This window comes from Zootermopsis nevadensis, unplaced genomic scaffold, assembly GCF_977971745.1.
Source record: "Zootermopsis nevadensis isolate Lab colony 2312 unplaced genomic scaffold, Znev_1.0 Znev_ptg000020l, whole genome shotgun sequence".
Classification (NCBI taxonomy): domain Eukaryota; kingdom Metazoa; phylum Arthropoda; class Insecta; order Blattodea; family Termopsidae; genus Zootermopsis; species Zootermopsis nevadensis.
Genome location: NW_028259152.1, coordinates 3587539 through 3604105, shown reverse-complemented (window position 1 = coordinate 3604105; position 16567 = coordinate 3587539). Strand labels below are relative to the sequence as shown.

At 35.9% G+C, this 16567-nt stretch overlaps 3 protein-coding genes across 12 annotated transcripts in view; 1 reads left to right on the top strand and 2 right to left on the bottom strand.

Moving 5' to 3' along the window:
* Positions 1-699, bottom strand: part of LOC110826838 (uncharacterized) — a 14359-nt gene extending 13660 nt beyond the window's left edge. Inside the window, exon 1 of the mRNA XM_022057883.2 lies at positions 561-699. The gene's annotated coding sequence lies outside the window, so the exon portion shown is untranslated. The remainder of the gene's footprint in view (positions 1-560) is intronic.
* Positions 467-16567, top strand: LOC110826841 (MIT domain-containing protein 1). Of its 7 annotated transcripts, none has more exons than XR_015536008.1 (7): positions 467-534; positions 1436-1626; positions 2586-2824; positions 3847-4043; positions 5352-5555; positions 6852-7031; positions 10650-16567. XR_015536008.1 is itself a non-coding variant. In XM_087352158.1 (5 exons), the coding sequence occupies exons 2-5, from the start codon at positions 1491-1493 to the stop codon at positions 5512-5514; spliced, it is 735 nt and encodes a 244-aa protein (XP_087208284.1). In that variant the 5' UTR covers positions 698-830; positions 1436-1490; the 3' UTR covers positions 5515-6802. The 7 variants fall into 7 exon arrangements, 1 of the variants encoding a protein (XP_087208284.1); XR_015536004.1 differs by lacking the exon at positions 467-534 and adding an exon at positions 698-830; XR_015536007.1 differs by lacking the exons at positions 467-534; positions 10650-16567 and adding exons at positions 698-830; positions 8878-9989.
* Positions 7056-16567, bottom strand: part of insc (spindle orientation adaptor protein inscuteable) — a 37567-nt gene continuing 28055 nt past the window's right edge. For all 4 annotated transcript variants that reach the window (XM_022057885.2, XM_022057887.2, XM_022057886.2 and 1 more), the window contains 7 exons: positions 12942-13169; positions 11568-11841; positions 10804-11043; positions 10029-10200; positions 8335-8692; positions 7475-7598; positions 7056-7360 (listed from right to left, as the gene is read on the bottom strand). In XM_022057885.2, coding sequence (XP_021913577.2) covers positions 7229-7360; positions 7475-7598; positions 8335-8692; positions 10029-10200; positions 10804-11043; positions 11568-11841; positions 12942-13169 — 1528 coding nt within the window. In that variant the 3' untranslated portion in view covers positions 7056-7228. The remainder of the gene's footprint in view (positions 7361-7474; positions 7599-8334; positions 8693-10028; positions 10201-10803; positions 11044-11567; positions 11842-12941; positions 13170-16567) is intronic.

The following is a 16567-nucleotide window of genomic DNA, read 5'->3' as shown; positions in this document are numbered from 1 at the left end:
CTACATCTCGTCCAAGAACAAGTTTTTCTAACTTATTTTGGAATATTTAAAACAAATTTTTGATGTTTAGTACCGACTTGCAGAGGCATAAAGGGATTTGTAAACGTTTTCAATGTGAGTAAATAATTTCATGAAATAATTAAAACATGATGTATACAACATCTTTAATTCATATATAACCTATTCGTCGAAGAAAATAATAATAATAAAAAAAGATAAAGGCCGCTAAATCATGCATCCTTCGTCTTCTGTATAAGAAACTGGCTACATCCAATCTATTTGTCAAAACCATTTACAACGGGAAATACGGTTTGAACGTGGCATAATTTTCTGGTTATCGCTATTTCTACATTACAAACACAAAATATAGTGTATGTATTACAATTTTCTCTATACATGGACAAATCTCATTTTCTGTAAATTACAAAAGTCAAAAGGAAGCCATTTGTAGAAACAAATGACAAACGGGTGAAGTTGCAAGGTCACACTTCCAATGAATGCCATTACAACTTTTAAACATTCTTAAATGCCCATGTAAGTACACTTATGTTACTACTTACCTTAAATATGTTATCTCTACTCTCTGGGTGTAATTTCCTGTAACTTTCCGAAGGATAACATTGCTAAATAATAACAAATAACTCGAATGCATAGGAGCTTCGTAGCAAAATATGACAACAATGCCTCCATTAACTGGAAACACAGGGGAAAATGGCAGTAGATGGCAGAGCGATCAACGATGGAGGTTGAGGGAAATTCTGGTTAACGCAAATGTTATTGCTTGGATAAAGGTTGAATAGATAATGCTCTTACGTATTCTTGTAAAAGGTGTAAGTAAATTTTGAAATTGTGTATACATTTGCCCTTACGTTCCATTACATACAGAGACATCTTATATAACCTAACCTTAACCTCATTTGAAAAAAAAAACGAGGTGATGAAGATAAAAACCATATGAATTCGACCGTGTAGATGTATTGGTGTTGGAAACTGGTTTTCCTTCAGTATCGTTCAGGAATTTTACATTGTGTTCTTTCACTCTAATACATGATGTAGGAACATGGTTCTTGAAAACGGTGATCCTGACATAGCATTTGTATATGACGAAGTAATGATTAATATACCATTCGATCTGGTAACTTCGTTGTTTGTATGACAATATGGTGGTTAATATAGTTACAGCTGTAGAATTTGACTATACAGATTGTACATTTTTTGTGTATTTCAGTGTTTCAATTTGTTTAGCTGTACATAAGCATGTGTCTGACACTAGTTTATCATGATTTTTTTTAAATGTGTGAAGCATTTGTTATTGTGGTACTTTTTTTCTGGTACACTGATGTGTTCTAAACTTGGGATCTACAGAGTACATAAAGCAAGTCTATTCTATTGATTTAATTTCTAGATCATTCATTATGTGTGTTTGTGTTTACAGGTTGAGACTAGAAATTTATATTGTATATTATTTGGCTGTGTAATAGTTGTCCATAATGACAGATGCTGGCATTGAAGCAGCTGCTGTGATTGTTCTCCAGAATGGTGTTGATTTGGACAATAAAAAGCGATATACTGAAGCTTTAGTGTGTTACCGTGAAGGTCTTCAACTGCTTTTTAATCTGATGAAAGGTTTGTAGCTACTTGCTGTTTCATAGACATTCTGTAAGTATTATACATATCACAATAAGGAACAGCATATAATTTCCTTCAAAATCATGTGGACCAATTCCTCTAGAAACTGTTAAAGTTGGATATTTGTAATTGACTGCATGTTGAATATCTAAATGCACAGTTGACTTTAAATTACAGTGAAATCTGTGGGTGTCTGCTACCATTAATTTATTTTGAAAAATTATCTGATTTTATGGAAAGGAAAAATGTTTACATTTTATCTTATTTTTAAGAAAGCATTGAAATGCCTTCTTTGTTGCTTTGAATACTGTTTTAGACATTCATATATAAAACATAATGTACAACTTCGTATTAGGACTTTCTCTCTTTCTGACATATTTTCCAATCGTAGAATCCAGAATACCATACCAAGTATCTTTCTTTAACTGATGTAATATTTACAATTAAGTCATAATTTATCTATTGTATATAATGGGTGGGTTTATTTGTAACTTATCTCTACTTTATGTGAACACTTTGTTTGTATTTGTGACATTTATATAATAGTATGACTTGTATTTGTATAACATGTATTGTATTATTATGACTTATTCTACATCCTGTTGTCATCTGACTAACTTATGGATCCATGTAATGTAATAAAGATGTATGTATGAAAATTAACTTAAAAGTGTTAGGTTTCAGATATGTTGTACAAGGACATACCCTGGAAACAATATGAAAGCTATATTTAACAAAAATTTGGGACTTTGGTAATTACAGATCACTCACCAAGCATTCGAAGATATAAGACCCAGTCAGCTCATGTAGATTTGTGTTGGACAGAACTCTATCTAAACAAATCTCTTTTTTGTCAGTTTTCCATTTCTTGTATTAAGTAATTTTAACGAAAGTATGGAGTCAGTAGGACAGTAGTAAATAATTTATGAAGTGAACATCTGAATTTTTTTTTGAAGGTGTTACAGATTCTGAAAAGAAGAAATATTTACGTACAAAAGTAGAAGCTTACATGGGTCGAGCAGAAAAAATAAAAGGATTGATTGAAGAACAAAAAACTATGGGAAAGTATCATGAGCAAATTCTCATAGAGAATGATTCCACTGGGCATAGTTATAAGAATCTATTTGGCAGGTTTCTTGATGATGAAGTTACATCTGTAGAAGTGGAAGATCCGTATGTTCGCAGTTTTCATCAGGTATGAAAGTGATACAGTTAGAAGACTTACTATGTTCACGGTGTAAAACAGTATGCTAAGTAGTGGTTATTACTGTTGGTGGATATGGTTCAGTATATATTGAACAATATACAAATTTTATATGAGTAGTTTGTGAAGTATGTTTGTACTAGAAAGTATTAGAGAAGATTTTCTCATAAACTTGCCAGGGTCAGAATTCCAAGCACATAATACATGCATGAACTTCTTAATAATATCAGGTTTACTGGGTCAGTTTTGGACAAGAAACTTACTAACCATATTTATCATCACTTCATCTGAACTAAAGTCATGATTGAGTGTTTATTCTCTTTTTGCATTAATGAGGTCCAGTATTCAATTCTTAGCCTGTGATTCAGGTTTGTTGTGGTTTTCTACATCTCTCCAGGTAGATGTTATAATATGTTTAATAACAGGAAATGACTGTTCTTCCACATTCTTCCCAGTTCATCATTTACAATCAGCTTTTGGTAATAAGTCTGTTAGGAAGTCATTGAGTAATGGAGAGAGCCGGGATAGCTCAGTCAGTATAGTGACTAGCTACGGGCTGGATGACCGGGGTTCGATCCCCGACTGGTGCAGAGGATTTTTCCTCTACCCTCTGCGTCCAGACCGGCTCTGGGGCCCACCCAGCCTCCTCTACAATGGGTACCGGGCCCGGGGGTAAAGCCGGCCGGGGAGTGATGCTGACCACTCACCCCCATCTAGTGCCGAGGTCAAGGAAGAGAGGAGCTATACCTCCACTCACCCCAAACGCCTACATGGCGTATAGTGGGACAAACTTTACTTTACTTGAGTAATGGAGATTTCAAGGTTGAAGAGGTACATTGGCATACTGTAAGAAGTTTTCTAGCTAGAATGTTATAAATGAGGACACAGTCTAATGACTAATTTTCAAAATGTGACTTTTCTACCTGATTCAAGTTTATTTTCTAATATTTAATTAATATAATAATTGGAAATGTTTTAGACATTTTTGCATTTTACATTTCTTATAATTTCAGTGTCAAAATTTTCTAAGATTCTGTGAACTTGTGGTGAAATCATGTTGCAACCTGAATAAAATAAGACTCCTTACAAGCAGAGATGGATCTGTGAAAGATCAAACACAGTGGCTTGAGACTATGAAACAGAATTTACAGAGATACAGAATTGATTTAATGATCGAGTTTTCATCCACCCTACATGACAGGCAAATCAAGTAAGTTCATCAGTAACTCTCTATCTTAGGATAGGGGAATGAAATATACAGTGTGTAAGACTGAACAAGTCTCAGTGACAGTTTTCAGAGCAAACATATACATGACATCCACACCATATGTTCAGTGTGTTGGAGTGTTATTTTTTGATAACCATGATACAAAACAAAAATGAAAGCAACACCACATATACTCTTTCGATTATGGAATGGTATGTGATGCAACACAGTTATGTGATTTGTCATGTCATTAAAAATTCACTATATTCAGTTTTGAACATACATTTTTCCTGCATTCATATTCCAGTGGGAAATTCAAACACACTGTTTATACTTCTCTCACCCAGTGGCAGAGGATATCATGGATGATGTGAAGACATATTTCATAATAAATATGTTAAATTTATAAAGAAATACCTTATTATTTTGGTTTAGAAGCAATACTTTCCTAGTCTGGAAGCACTTATGGAAAACAATGAGAAATCCAAATCAGGATAGCTGGTACACTGTGTCACATTCAAACCAGGTGTCCTTTAATATTAGCAAAGTGTTCTGCTTTTGATACCATGTTTTTGTAGGTTGCCAGTTTTACTCAGTGCAGTTTTGTGTTACTGTGAGTTTGTTCACTTGCAAATATTTACCATTCTAGATCCAAGTTTTATTTTAGCAAAGTACAATACTCATCATGACCATGTGGTCATGACATTGCTCCCTTGTGTTCTGTAGTATGTTCTGAGGTGGACTAACATCATGTACGGTACTTTTCAGAGGAAATATTATTTGTCATCACCCAAAAGTACCATAATTAATAAATATGTGTACTGTTAATAAATATTTTTTGTGAGGTGTTTGAAATACAGAGATTACTTTAATCTAAACAGCAGTATGTTGGGAGAAAGATGCCTATTTGTCCACATATTATGATAGAATATAATAAAATTTATTTACATTCCATAGATCCTTCATAGGCCTAAACCAAGGATGTAGAATTTGTCAGAGCATAATATAATACTTGTTTCTAATACAAATGTAAATTACATAATCACATGAATGCTACGGAAAACTATTGTACTAACACTTTTCTATCTGTTTTACTAATTATATAAAGATCAGTTAAATTTGTGACATATAAAGGAACATTTGAGGGACAGAGATCACTTACTTGATCTTGGACCATTTAGAGAAGATAGTATTCATTCTCACTTAACTGAAATAGTAAATGCATGTATTTTTCCAGAGGAAAGGCCCTTCATGCATAATACATGTCATGTTCTATGTAACTTCATCTGATGCAGTGATTATTGTTTGTAGGTTGAGCAATGGGTGGACAATAAAAATTGGCCGAGGACTGGATTATTTCAAAGCTCCAGAGAGTAAATTTTCATTAGGATTTTTTGACATGGATTTGCGACGTTGCCATGAAACCACAGTAGACGTGTATCATATAAAAGATGTTAAAAAGTCATATGGGTGATCACATTTGGCCATTATTGACCAATTTACAGGGTATAGAAGGTAAATATACATTTCTGATACATGTGTGCAGTTTAAATTTATTTAAAGAAAATATTAAATGCATGTATTGATTGGCTGATCAGAGTAGCTTTCTCCCCTGCTTCATATTCAGGAGTTCCTAAGTTCAGTGCTTGGCCCAGAAACTAGCAATCATGACAGGATTTTGTGGATTTCCTCAGCCCCCCCCCCCCCCCCCCCCCCCAGCAAATACCACAATATTACCTTGAATTAGACAGTGACTGCTCCCTTCCATATCCTTTCCTGTTCACTATTATCTTATTATTCAGTTTTATAGTATGAACTCCTGACAGTGTCATTAAGTAGATCACAATTAAACAGTGAAGTATATGGGTGTAATATTTTGATCAGTCACTCCATATGTGGTGATAATCATAAAATGGTCTTTGGCTTCTCAGCTACCTGCTGCTATCATGTACTCTGCTACCTGGTCTCTGGGCCAGTAATGAAAACTGTGACCTTTCAAATATGAAGCAGGAATTCTATTATCTACATAACAGAAATGAGTCACTGTATTGTTTATTTATTCATGCAAAACTTATGGATAGTAAAACAACTACAAACTTTCATTATTTATGAAACTCCACTTTTGCTTAATGCTATGTTTTTCTTACACTTAATTTGATCTTATTATTGGAATAGTTGAAATTTTTAATTAATTTCTTCATTTGAGCATTTTATCTCTCTTCTAAACATGGTGATGAACATCAGTTCCTTAAAAATTAGATATTTTATGACCAGCTGGGCAAGTATTAGCATCTTAATAAAGACTCAGCTCTATGAACTTGGTAATGTTTTTGTTGGGCTGGACTGTTGTATATTAAACACAGTACTAAGGAAAGAGGAAAGTGTAATTGCATGGTGAAATTAAGAGGTATGGACAGTCAATGGTTGGGGGATGGCTGGTGTGGTTAGAACACAAAGACGTCATCAGATTGTAAAACTGGAGGGTAGCTGTGTTGTAGCCTTGGTATTTACATAATTTTAATTTTTGCACATCAGAGAAATGGTGGACAGTACTTATTTCAAGTATGTAGAAGAAATAATTGCTCAATTGAAATAAGAATATTTTTTAATATTATATGATAGGAGAATAGTGTTTAAATTAGTGGGAAACAATGTATTAATAATGCAGGTCCCATATTTGTATATTCACCTCCAGAAAAATCATTCCTTACTTTCAAAATATGAACATAACTCAGAATAAAAGTACTTTGATGAAATGGCAAGTTTAGAGGTTTATTTTAATACATAGTGATTTAACTTGTGTATGTTTAGGCAGTATCATTGCTACTCCAGAACAGCTTATAAACATCCTCTCACTAATGACAGAAAAGCCTGTACGGAGTGTCTGTAATTGATTGCATACCAGCATTATGTTATGCCCAAGAAATGATGCCTGCCACATTAATGAAGAATGCAACAATCTTGATGGAGATGTTAAATCTTCCTGCACAGGTATAACACAGTAACACAAAATAATCGTGTATTAAAATATATATATTTTTGCACATATAACTGTAAAAGTATGTACATAATTATGAAATTTATATATGTATATACAGAGCCAATTATCTGGTATGTTTTCATTGTGATACAATAATAATTTTATCCGACAGTGATGCACATGTTCCATGAGGCATTCATGACGTTATTCACACATAGCTTTCTTGTCGAGATGAATATATGAGAAATGAATCCAGCAGGCGTGGTTCAACCAGTTCCATAGCATCAAGATCCTCAATCACTTTGGTGCCACAATTGGCCGATATTTTCCTGAGAGCAGCCTGGAAAGAACGTGACAGGGTTAAGAAACCTTTGAAATAATAACATTAAACACCTTATGCAAATTTTGAAAAATACACTTATTTCAAATAAATTTCTGGGTGTAATATGCATACCAGACATGCCACTAGGACTCCATCACTGTGGTTTCTCTCCCTCTCCTCTTTGCAGAGCCTTACTAGTCGATTGACTCCCTGTAGCTCTACCACCTGTGCTGCCACTACTGGGTCACTGCATAACCTGCAATACAATAGTAGTCAAACCAGTGGATCATTGTCTGAGCAGTGTATCACTAATGTAGAAGAGAGGGTTTGCTAAGTAGGGGATGAAGAATAAGTTCAGTTCTTGAAGTCTGAGAGAATGCAGTACAGAGATTAGTAGTTATTTGGAAATTGACCATAATGTAGTGGTGTGATGCATGATGTTATATTTGGATAACAGCATAAAGATGACTCAGATTTTGAGCATGTATTTCTGTACAGGCTACATACAAATGTCAAGAAATGTTCAATGACAATGGAAAAGCATCTCCTTCAGCAGTTTTGCATAGAATAAACATATTAGTGTATGTGAGAATTGTATATAATCCATTTCCTACCAAATGCAGTCCTCATTCTAAATTACTTAATAAAATTAATTGTCTTTTTGTCATATTAATTTAAAGAACTGATTAATACTTTGTACAACTAAAAATCTTCTGAATGTTGCAGTCAGGTGTTTAGAAGTGTTGTTTCATGTTTGAGAAGTCCTGAATTTGACATAGTACTATCTTTACTGAGGTTTTCCATGATTTTTCCTCAGTCTCTGCCAGCCATAGTGCCTTAAATCAGGCCCTGACCACTAACTTCCACATCCTTTCCAATTCAGAATTTACTAATCGTGCTATCATTTAATGCTAATTGAACACACTAATAAATAAACCAGAAATACATATATGCACAGGCACAAAGACATATACATCACTGTATAAACTTGCCTTGAGAGAGCAATGGCAGATTTCTGCTGCACTCTTTCTGCCGCTGCTATCTCTGGAGCTCTCTGGAGAGGGGAATGTCGTATTTGTAGGAAGCAGAGCAGGGCCACAACGGCTCGTTGTTCAGCAAGGTGTGGTCTACTCTCAGGTACTGCAGCCATGTTGGCAATAAGAGTGGCAGCCTGCTCTTGCAGGAATACGGACACTTTTGGTCCTTGTCTCTTCACAGCCTGAAGCAGCTTTCCAGCTGTTCCTTGTTCTAGTAATGGCCATACAGTTCGTGGTTCCATGAATGTTAGGTTCGCAAGTGCAGCTGCTGAAAGGAGCAATGTCTCACAAGATGCAGTAGTACTGGCTAGACCTGGAATTACACAGTTACAGCAATATAAGGGCTGATTATAAAATTCCACAACTGATTTTTATATTATACACACATTACAGGAACAATGTACCACAGAAGTTGCCATTTATTTGCCAGTAGGAGGAAAGTGATTGCTTTGAACCAGTTATTTCTGTTTGTGTTTTGTTTCATGGAATGGTGTGAAGTTAAAGATTATGCAGTGTCAGAAGAATGACAGGATAATTGTGAACAGTTAACCTTTAAACAACGGGGATTTAAATGGCAAAGTGGTAGCAGCCCTACGGAGTTTTTTTTTGCAGGTTTTTAAACTTTTGTGCACGCTCTACGAAAAACTTTAATATTATCTGAAGTAAACATGATAAATTGACGAAATAAAAGTCATATTTACTCGAATAGAACAGAGAATACATAGAGGGTAATATCTTAATTGCCTAAATAGGCATTAGTAACTTTACTTTCTTCTTTGGAAGCTCATTCGACATGGTAGAAGCCATGGTTATGAACTAATGATCACACAGAAATATTTGTTTCCCCTACTTCAGTGGATACACATTCTTTTCACTCATCATGCTGAGGAATTTGAGTAGCTATGATTAGGGGGTCTGAAAATGAAGCCGAAACCCACTTGACAATAACAATGTTTATTGCTGTTTATGGTTATATTTCCTGGGTCGACAGCTCAGGTTGAACTTGTAAGAACCCTAGAGAAAGTGATTCGATATTTGCAGCCTCTAAAAGAGGCCAAAAGACGAAGTCAAGTCTACTTACAATGTTGCAAGTTTAGAGTTCCACTTCGGGAACGTTCATAGGGCTGAGTACACAAATTACGTGCCAGACTGGGAACGCTAGTAATATAAAGGTTAAGAAAGAAGGATTTAGAGGAAAGAGAATGTGACCTGTTTTGAGAAACAATGAACATCATCAGCCAAGACAGCTATCTCCAATCTGAGATAGGAACTAGGGACCTTTGAAATGCAAAGCAGAAATGTTTACCAGTACATTTTGCAAATGTTTGAACACAGTAATTTGTATCTTTATATTACGTTATTTTTTAAAAAATGCACATTTAAATAACAAATGTGAGTGTTAAAATGTGATTTTTACTGTTTTCTTCAAATATTTAAAAATATGAAACTAATTATGTTATTTTGTTTGGAATCCTCACCTGTAATTTCTCAGAAGAATCAAACTAGTACAATTAAAAATATGTGATCTGTACAAGTCCCAGAATTTAAGACTGAAGAATATTGTATCAATTATGTTGTTTGTTAAGGTGAAATAAAACTACAGGCATTAATTTAGTGTCCTGAATTTCATATGAGAACCCATGACTTACGTGTGAGGGAGTGGACTAAAGATGACAGCTGTTCAGATAAGCCATGCACAGTATGATTGTCTTCCACCCACGGTGCTGTGATTTGGGCAAGCACAGCTGCTGCTTCTGAAACCTCAGGTTCAGGGCGTGCTTCTTCAGAGAGCATTTCAGATAGAATCTCTACCCCACCTGCCTGCAATAAGTATAAAATCTCATGTGGTATACAAGTGTTGTTTTGGATTTTGAAGGAAGTAAATATTGATTAAAATTCTCAAAATTTGAAGTTGTAATTGATAATAATTTGTTTAATCACGAACATACATTATAAGACTGGTGCATAAGTGCTTATACACTGAACTTGGGCAATTTGTTGTATATAGTTTTTGTTAAGAGTATAGAATTTTTGTTATTTACTTCATATTGTAAGTTTGTTATCAAGAAGTATTGAACTATATTTCATATTTTTCATCATACAGGAGGAGAAAATTATGTGACAATGAAATGCTGCAACATGACAAGTCTTTATTTGTACATATATTCTTGATGATTTCATGTATAATTTTAAGTTTTCACAGCAACTAACATTAATAAAATCTTTTCAGATTATCAGCCATGTCAGTTGGTTAAAAATTGATGTTTCAGGGGCAGCTTCCATGACCTTCATCAGGATATGATGTTTTAGGATGATTATCTGCTCATCCACATTAATGTTGATCAGCAACTTGCATCTTCAGCCCTGAAGTTGGAGCCACCACAAGTCTGAACTGAAATATTTCACCATATTATATACTGTTACCTGTTCCAACTGACGGATGGCCTCAGCTACACAACACACTGTTGCAAGTGCACGGAGGGCTGCTGTTCGGATGGTACTTGAACGTGATTCAAGACAGATGGACAGCAAAGCACGGACTCCGCTGCAGTGAGCAACCAGGCGACTCAAATGAGGACCTTCGAGACCAAATGCAGTCAGGCTAGACAGTGCTGAGCGTAGTGCCATGTCTGAAGTAGGTTCTTCCAGCACTTCCACTAATACCTAGTTAAATTAAGTTTGTCATTATTTCAGCTGAAATGTTCCACCCTATAATCAAATTTATTTGACTTATTTATTTTCTGTGATCTGGTACCTAACACTTTTTTATAAAATAGCCAAGACTAGTTTTAACTTAGTGTCTTACTATTGAAGGCATAAAGAATGCAGAGGTCTATAATAGGACTTCAAATGTATAATTCTAAAGCAGCCTCTATGCACAACAGTGCAATGAGTGTGTGTTAAGAAGGGAATTCCTTTATACAAAATGACTAGAAATTAACACTGCAGTATTCCATGAACGTTTTCTCAGTCAAAAGTAACATGAAATTGTTATATGGTGAGAAGACATCTAGCGTTTCCATTCGAACCTGCAGCGTTATAGTTTCCAGATTTATCGTTGCACATTATGTTATGTGCTACCGGGCTGGCTCAGTAACAATATTTCCCATGTATTAAATTAAGTTTCATTTGCTTTTGATATATGCAGTAATAATACATTCATCTATCAGTACTGAATGGGTACTCACAGAAATGTGATGAGTGAGTATGTTGTCCACAATGTTTGTGAAATTATTCCCTAATTCTGTAATCTCAGAAGTCAGCTCTTCCTTATTGGGAGGGTGTCTGGCTGCTGTGATGCGTAGTCGGTCACACACCTCTGTCAGTGTTTCTTGCTCCGTTTGTGACCGTTTTCTAGTTTCTTCCTGCTTGTTGCAATGCTCATGTATAAATTCTGTTACAAGCCCTACCAGACTTTGCACTAAAGGACCAACATGCTCCATCTTGCCATAATCCAACTGCCTGAAAGATTTAGTGTTTGTTACTTTTGGATGTATAAAGAAGAAAAACTGAGTAAGTAATGGTGCCTATGAAATAGATTTACAAATTTACTGAAGTTGAGATTTTAATCAAAATGAAACAGGACTGATATTGTCTATAACAATGTAAGATTTGAGGTTTTCACAGTGGTGAGTATGAAGATTTCTATCTTCTGGGTTGTTGCGCTGTGTAGTCTGGTCGATGTTAACCAACGTTTCGGAGGTCATGCATATTCATCGCCCTGATGACGGAGGCAGTAAGACCTCTGAAACGTTGATAAACATCGACCAGACTACACAGTGCAACAACCCAGAAGACAGAAATCTTCATAGCGTAGATAACTTAGAAAGAATCGCCCTGATGACGGAGGCAGTATGACCTCTGAAACGTTGGTAAACATCGACCAGACTACACAGCGCAACAACCCAGAAGACAGACACACAGAATATGTTAGGTCTCATAAGGGCAACAGTACCAAATAAAGCAGCCCTGGAATTTTATTAACAAGCCTACACTTCACTCCATATTGATGCGAAGACTGGCAGTTTAATACTGATTCAAAGATTTGAATGTTTTTCAAGTGCTTGAAGAGTTGAAAGATGTCATCTTGCTTGTTTCCAAGAAGATTCAAAACCATCCTTCTGGAACATTCTGGAAACTGTTCCAGTATTTTCATTTATGCCTAGGGCATCAAATAATCTTGTGTTACTTGTTTCTGCTTGTCACACCATTTCAGATATCAAATTGTGATGACACAGCAATAATTAAAAAACATGTTCTTTCACTTTCACTGCTTGCTAACCGTCTAGATTTGTAGTCCGTCCGCTAGATTTGTTGAAATTAAAAAAGTCTGGAGAAGCTACAATAACTGTTAGCCTTCACAAAAAATTAAATTGTGTCTTAAATAAACAATAGTTTAAATGCCTACATTTATTTATATAGGAATTTGAAGTTATTACATCCTTTTTTATGGCCGTGCACAAAAGAAATTTTCCTTTCCTTCTCGAATTCATGAGTCTCATGGCCAGCATTTTCCTTGTGTTAAAAAAAACAAAAACATTTTAGGCGTCATAATTACTCACTGGCATAACTTTGCAAACTCTGTAGAGATGAGTTTGGTGCCTTCCTGCAACATCTTGACGGTGTCTGTTGTGGCAGCAGCCATCATAGCAACCTGATGGCTCAAGTCCACGGCTAATGACTTGCTCTGCAGCGTAGTCATGCACTCTGGCTCACACAGAGTTGCTAGCTCTCCTAACCACCGCTGCACAGGATTCCTCTCAGAACTGGCACCATCAGGCTTCGAGCCACTGTAAATATAAGGTTATGTTTCCTTTACACGCCTCCAAGTCATTCTGTCATCTGTTTTATGTAAGTAAAGAAGTAGAAGTATAGTAAAGTTTGTCCTGCTACGTGCCGTATAGGCGCTTGGGGTGAGTGGAGGTATAGCTCCTACCCTTTCTTGACCTCGGCACTAGATGGGGTGAGTGGTCGGCATCACGCCCCGGCCGGCTTTACCCCCGGGAAAGGACCCCGGTACCCATTGTAGAGGAGGCTGGGTGGGCCCCAGAGTCGGTCTGGACGCAGAGGCTAGAGGAAAAATTCTCTGCCCCCGTCGGGGATCGAACCCCGGTCGCCCAGCCCATAGCTAGTCACTATACTGACTGAGCTATCCCGGCTCATAAGTGAAGAAGTAGGAGGAGAAAATCATCATGTCTATCTTCCGCACATTAACTGTCTGTAAATTTTTGTCAATTTGACACCTGAAGTAATAAAATACTTTTATTCAAATATATATATATATATATATATATATATATATATATAGTACCTCATTCTGAAATTTTGATTAGATGTATTTTGTAACAGGCTGGTTGTGTTAACATAGGCAAGTACCAGCTTTTTCTAATTAAAAACACTGAGAAATTAATGGTCATATGATATTAAAAACTTTATGTTGTGGGTTTCATGTTACATATGGTGACGGACATATAAGATTATGGAAAACTTATAAACTGTTATAAGTAGGATTTGAGGTTCTCACAGCAGTGAGTATGACGATGGCTGTCTTCTCGGTTGTAGCGCTGTGTAGTCTGGTAGAAAGTTTGCAACCCAGAAGACAGCCATCTTGTTAATAGTTTTGATAAATCTCCATTGTATATATAATTTAGAATTAAAAGCACATTAAAATAATATATATCAACGCACATACATTTAGTCAATACACAGTAACTTTCCTTTCATTTGTACTGCAAAATAAATTTCCTTCCTACTTCAGTGACTTGGACATTTCAAGAATAAAATTCATACTTCTAGCAGTGAAGGAGGTTTTAAGTGCCTGTAGGTAGTGGAAATTCCAGTCATAGTTCAACAGTTTCACATGCAGTCAGTAGGCTTTCTTATGCTTCACAATAAAAATGTAAAGAAATTTGTTATGATCAGATTTGTATCTTCGACATGAGTCTTGGTTTATTCTCAGTGTAGAAAAAATAAGATTGACAGTATTTGAAAATAGAGTGTTAAATAAAATATATTTTTGTTGCTCAGTACTTAAGCCCTTCTTACAGAACACCAAAGGTACAGACAATGGAGAAAATCACGTAGTAGGTAGCTTTATAAATTTACCGATCATCCAGGTTGTGAAGTTATGAAAAACTGCTTGATTTTGTCTGTACGGCGACGAAATCTAATGAAATTTTTTTAGCATTCAGCTATATAAAAGTTTTAAGGCGGTGAAAATGCTGACAAGCCTTCTGTGCTGTAATTCCATGAACCTGGTAACTATAATTTCGGATGAACGTATATCCTCCATCTTCAGAGTATAACTTAAGATAGAAGCGATATTCCTTTGAAATGTTAGCAACCACACGCGAGACTAAACGGCAGAACAGCCCATATGGCAATTCACAGCTATTCAACGTTTTCTCATTTCCTGTTGCTTGTATTATAGAAATTGCGATATCCATGAATGTGCTAGAAAGGGGTACAAACTTAGTATCCTTTACGGAATTGCAGTACGAAACGCGAAGTCAGCACTTTTTACTCGCCCCATTGGAATGTACGCGGTGGTAAAGCATCATATTCATCTGACCATCCGTAAGTTGTACTCTGTTACGATCACAAGCTCGGGATTACTTGCTAGTATCATAACCTAGAAATGTATAAACAGACTTACTGCTTTGGGCCTAACGGAACGGAAACAAATTTCTAATGCATTTTACTTGCCCGGATTTGGAAGTTCGAAACGTGCATACGGAGACATATTTATGTGTGTATCTGAGTATAACCTTGTATTTTTGCTGAATGGGTTCACTTGCAATAGTGTTACATGGTAAACAGAGGCATAAGAGTATTTATAAGGAATTTAGAAGTGATGATCTTTATAAGGAATTTAGAAGTGATGATCATTATAAGGCACTTCGCCTAACTGAGTTGGATAATGTATGAAATAAAGCCAGTTTTCAAACATATCTCTGGATTAAGTCGTGGACTTCTGACTACGAAAAAGTGATCCAAATCAGAAGCTGCCTTTCTCGGCTGTGTACTTTTTACTGATTCACTGTTATGTGGATAATGACCCTGGTATAATGGTTCAAGTTAATTGTGAATCTCATTTTCATCTTGTTCTGTTTAACGTCACATTCTTTTGCTGCGAGGTTGGTGGCAATTGCGGCAGAAAACGTTATAACAAAGAAGTTACAGTTTATTATGTTTAGGAAGAAAGTCTTCATGGTGTATTTCAAGGTAGGGTATATATACTTTCTTAGCATTTACCGGAGGTGACTGAACTCAGGCCAAGCAGCAATGGGATGTGATCCTTAGACGTAGCAAAATGATCAGCAACCGTAATACAACGAAATCTGAGAAAGATTTTGTAAATGAAAATTTCAGTTATTTGGATCCCTTGCGTCCATAACACGTTCTATAAATTTACAAGTCTAACAAAAGCAAGAATGGAAATGTGTACTTCAACATAGCAAGCTGTGACGATGGCTGTCTTCTGGGTTGTTGCGCCGTGTAGTCTGGTAGAAGTTTACAGACGTTTCAGAGGTAACATGACGCTATAGAAAACTAACTTTCGTAAAGATTAATAATTTTCAGGCCTACTCTTCACCAAATGTTATTATGATGATCAAATCAGGGATGGGAGAGTTAAGAAATACATATAAAGTTCTGGTCAGAAAATCTGAAGGGAAGAGACCAGTTGGAAGTGTTTGGCTTAGACTATAGGATATTATTAAAATGGATCTGAAAGGAATAGGGTGCGGCCAGTTGCCGGCTCTTGTGAACAAGGTTATGAAATTTTGGGTCCCATAAAACGAAGTTCTTGACAAACTGAGCGACTATTAGCTTCTCAAGAAGAACTCTTCTTCATGGCGTTAGTTATTTTGTTGAGGTCTATATTTTATAGTTACGTACGAAACACTGAAATCCTTTAAATAGTTTGTGATTGATCGTGTTGATGGACAGACAGACACGCCTCGCCACAGTGTATGTTTGTGCATTTCGGGCAGCGAACGCATAACCGAACATTTTCTCAGGATGATGTTTGTTCAGAATATGTCCATAGGTATCTCTTGTTCCTTCTGGAACATGTTTCATCACGATTACATTTTAACCGATATGTATTTCTGCGTTTTATACTAATAACCTATCTGTGGCATGCCTACTAATAAGGGTGTACCATAAATAAATAATTGTAACGAGA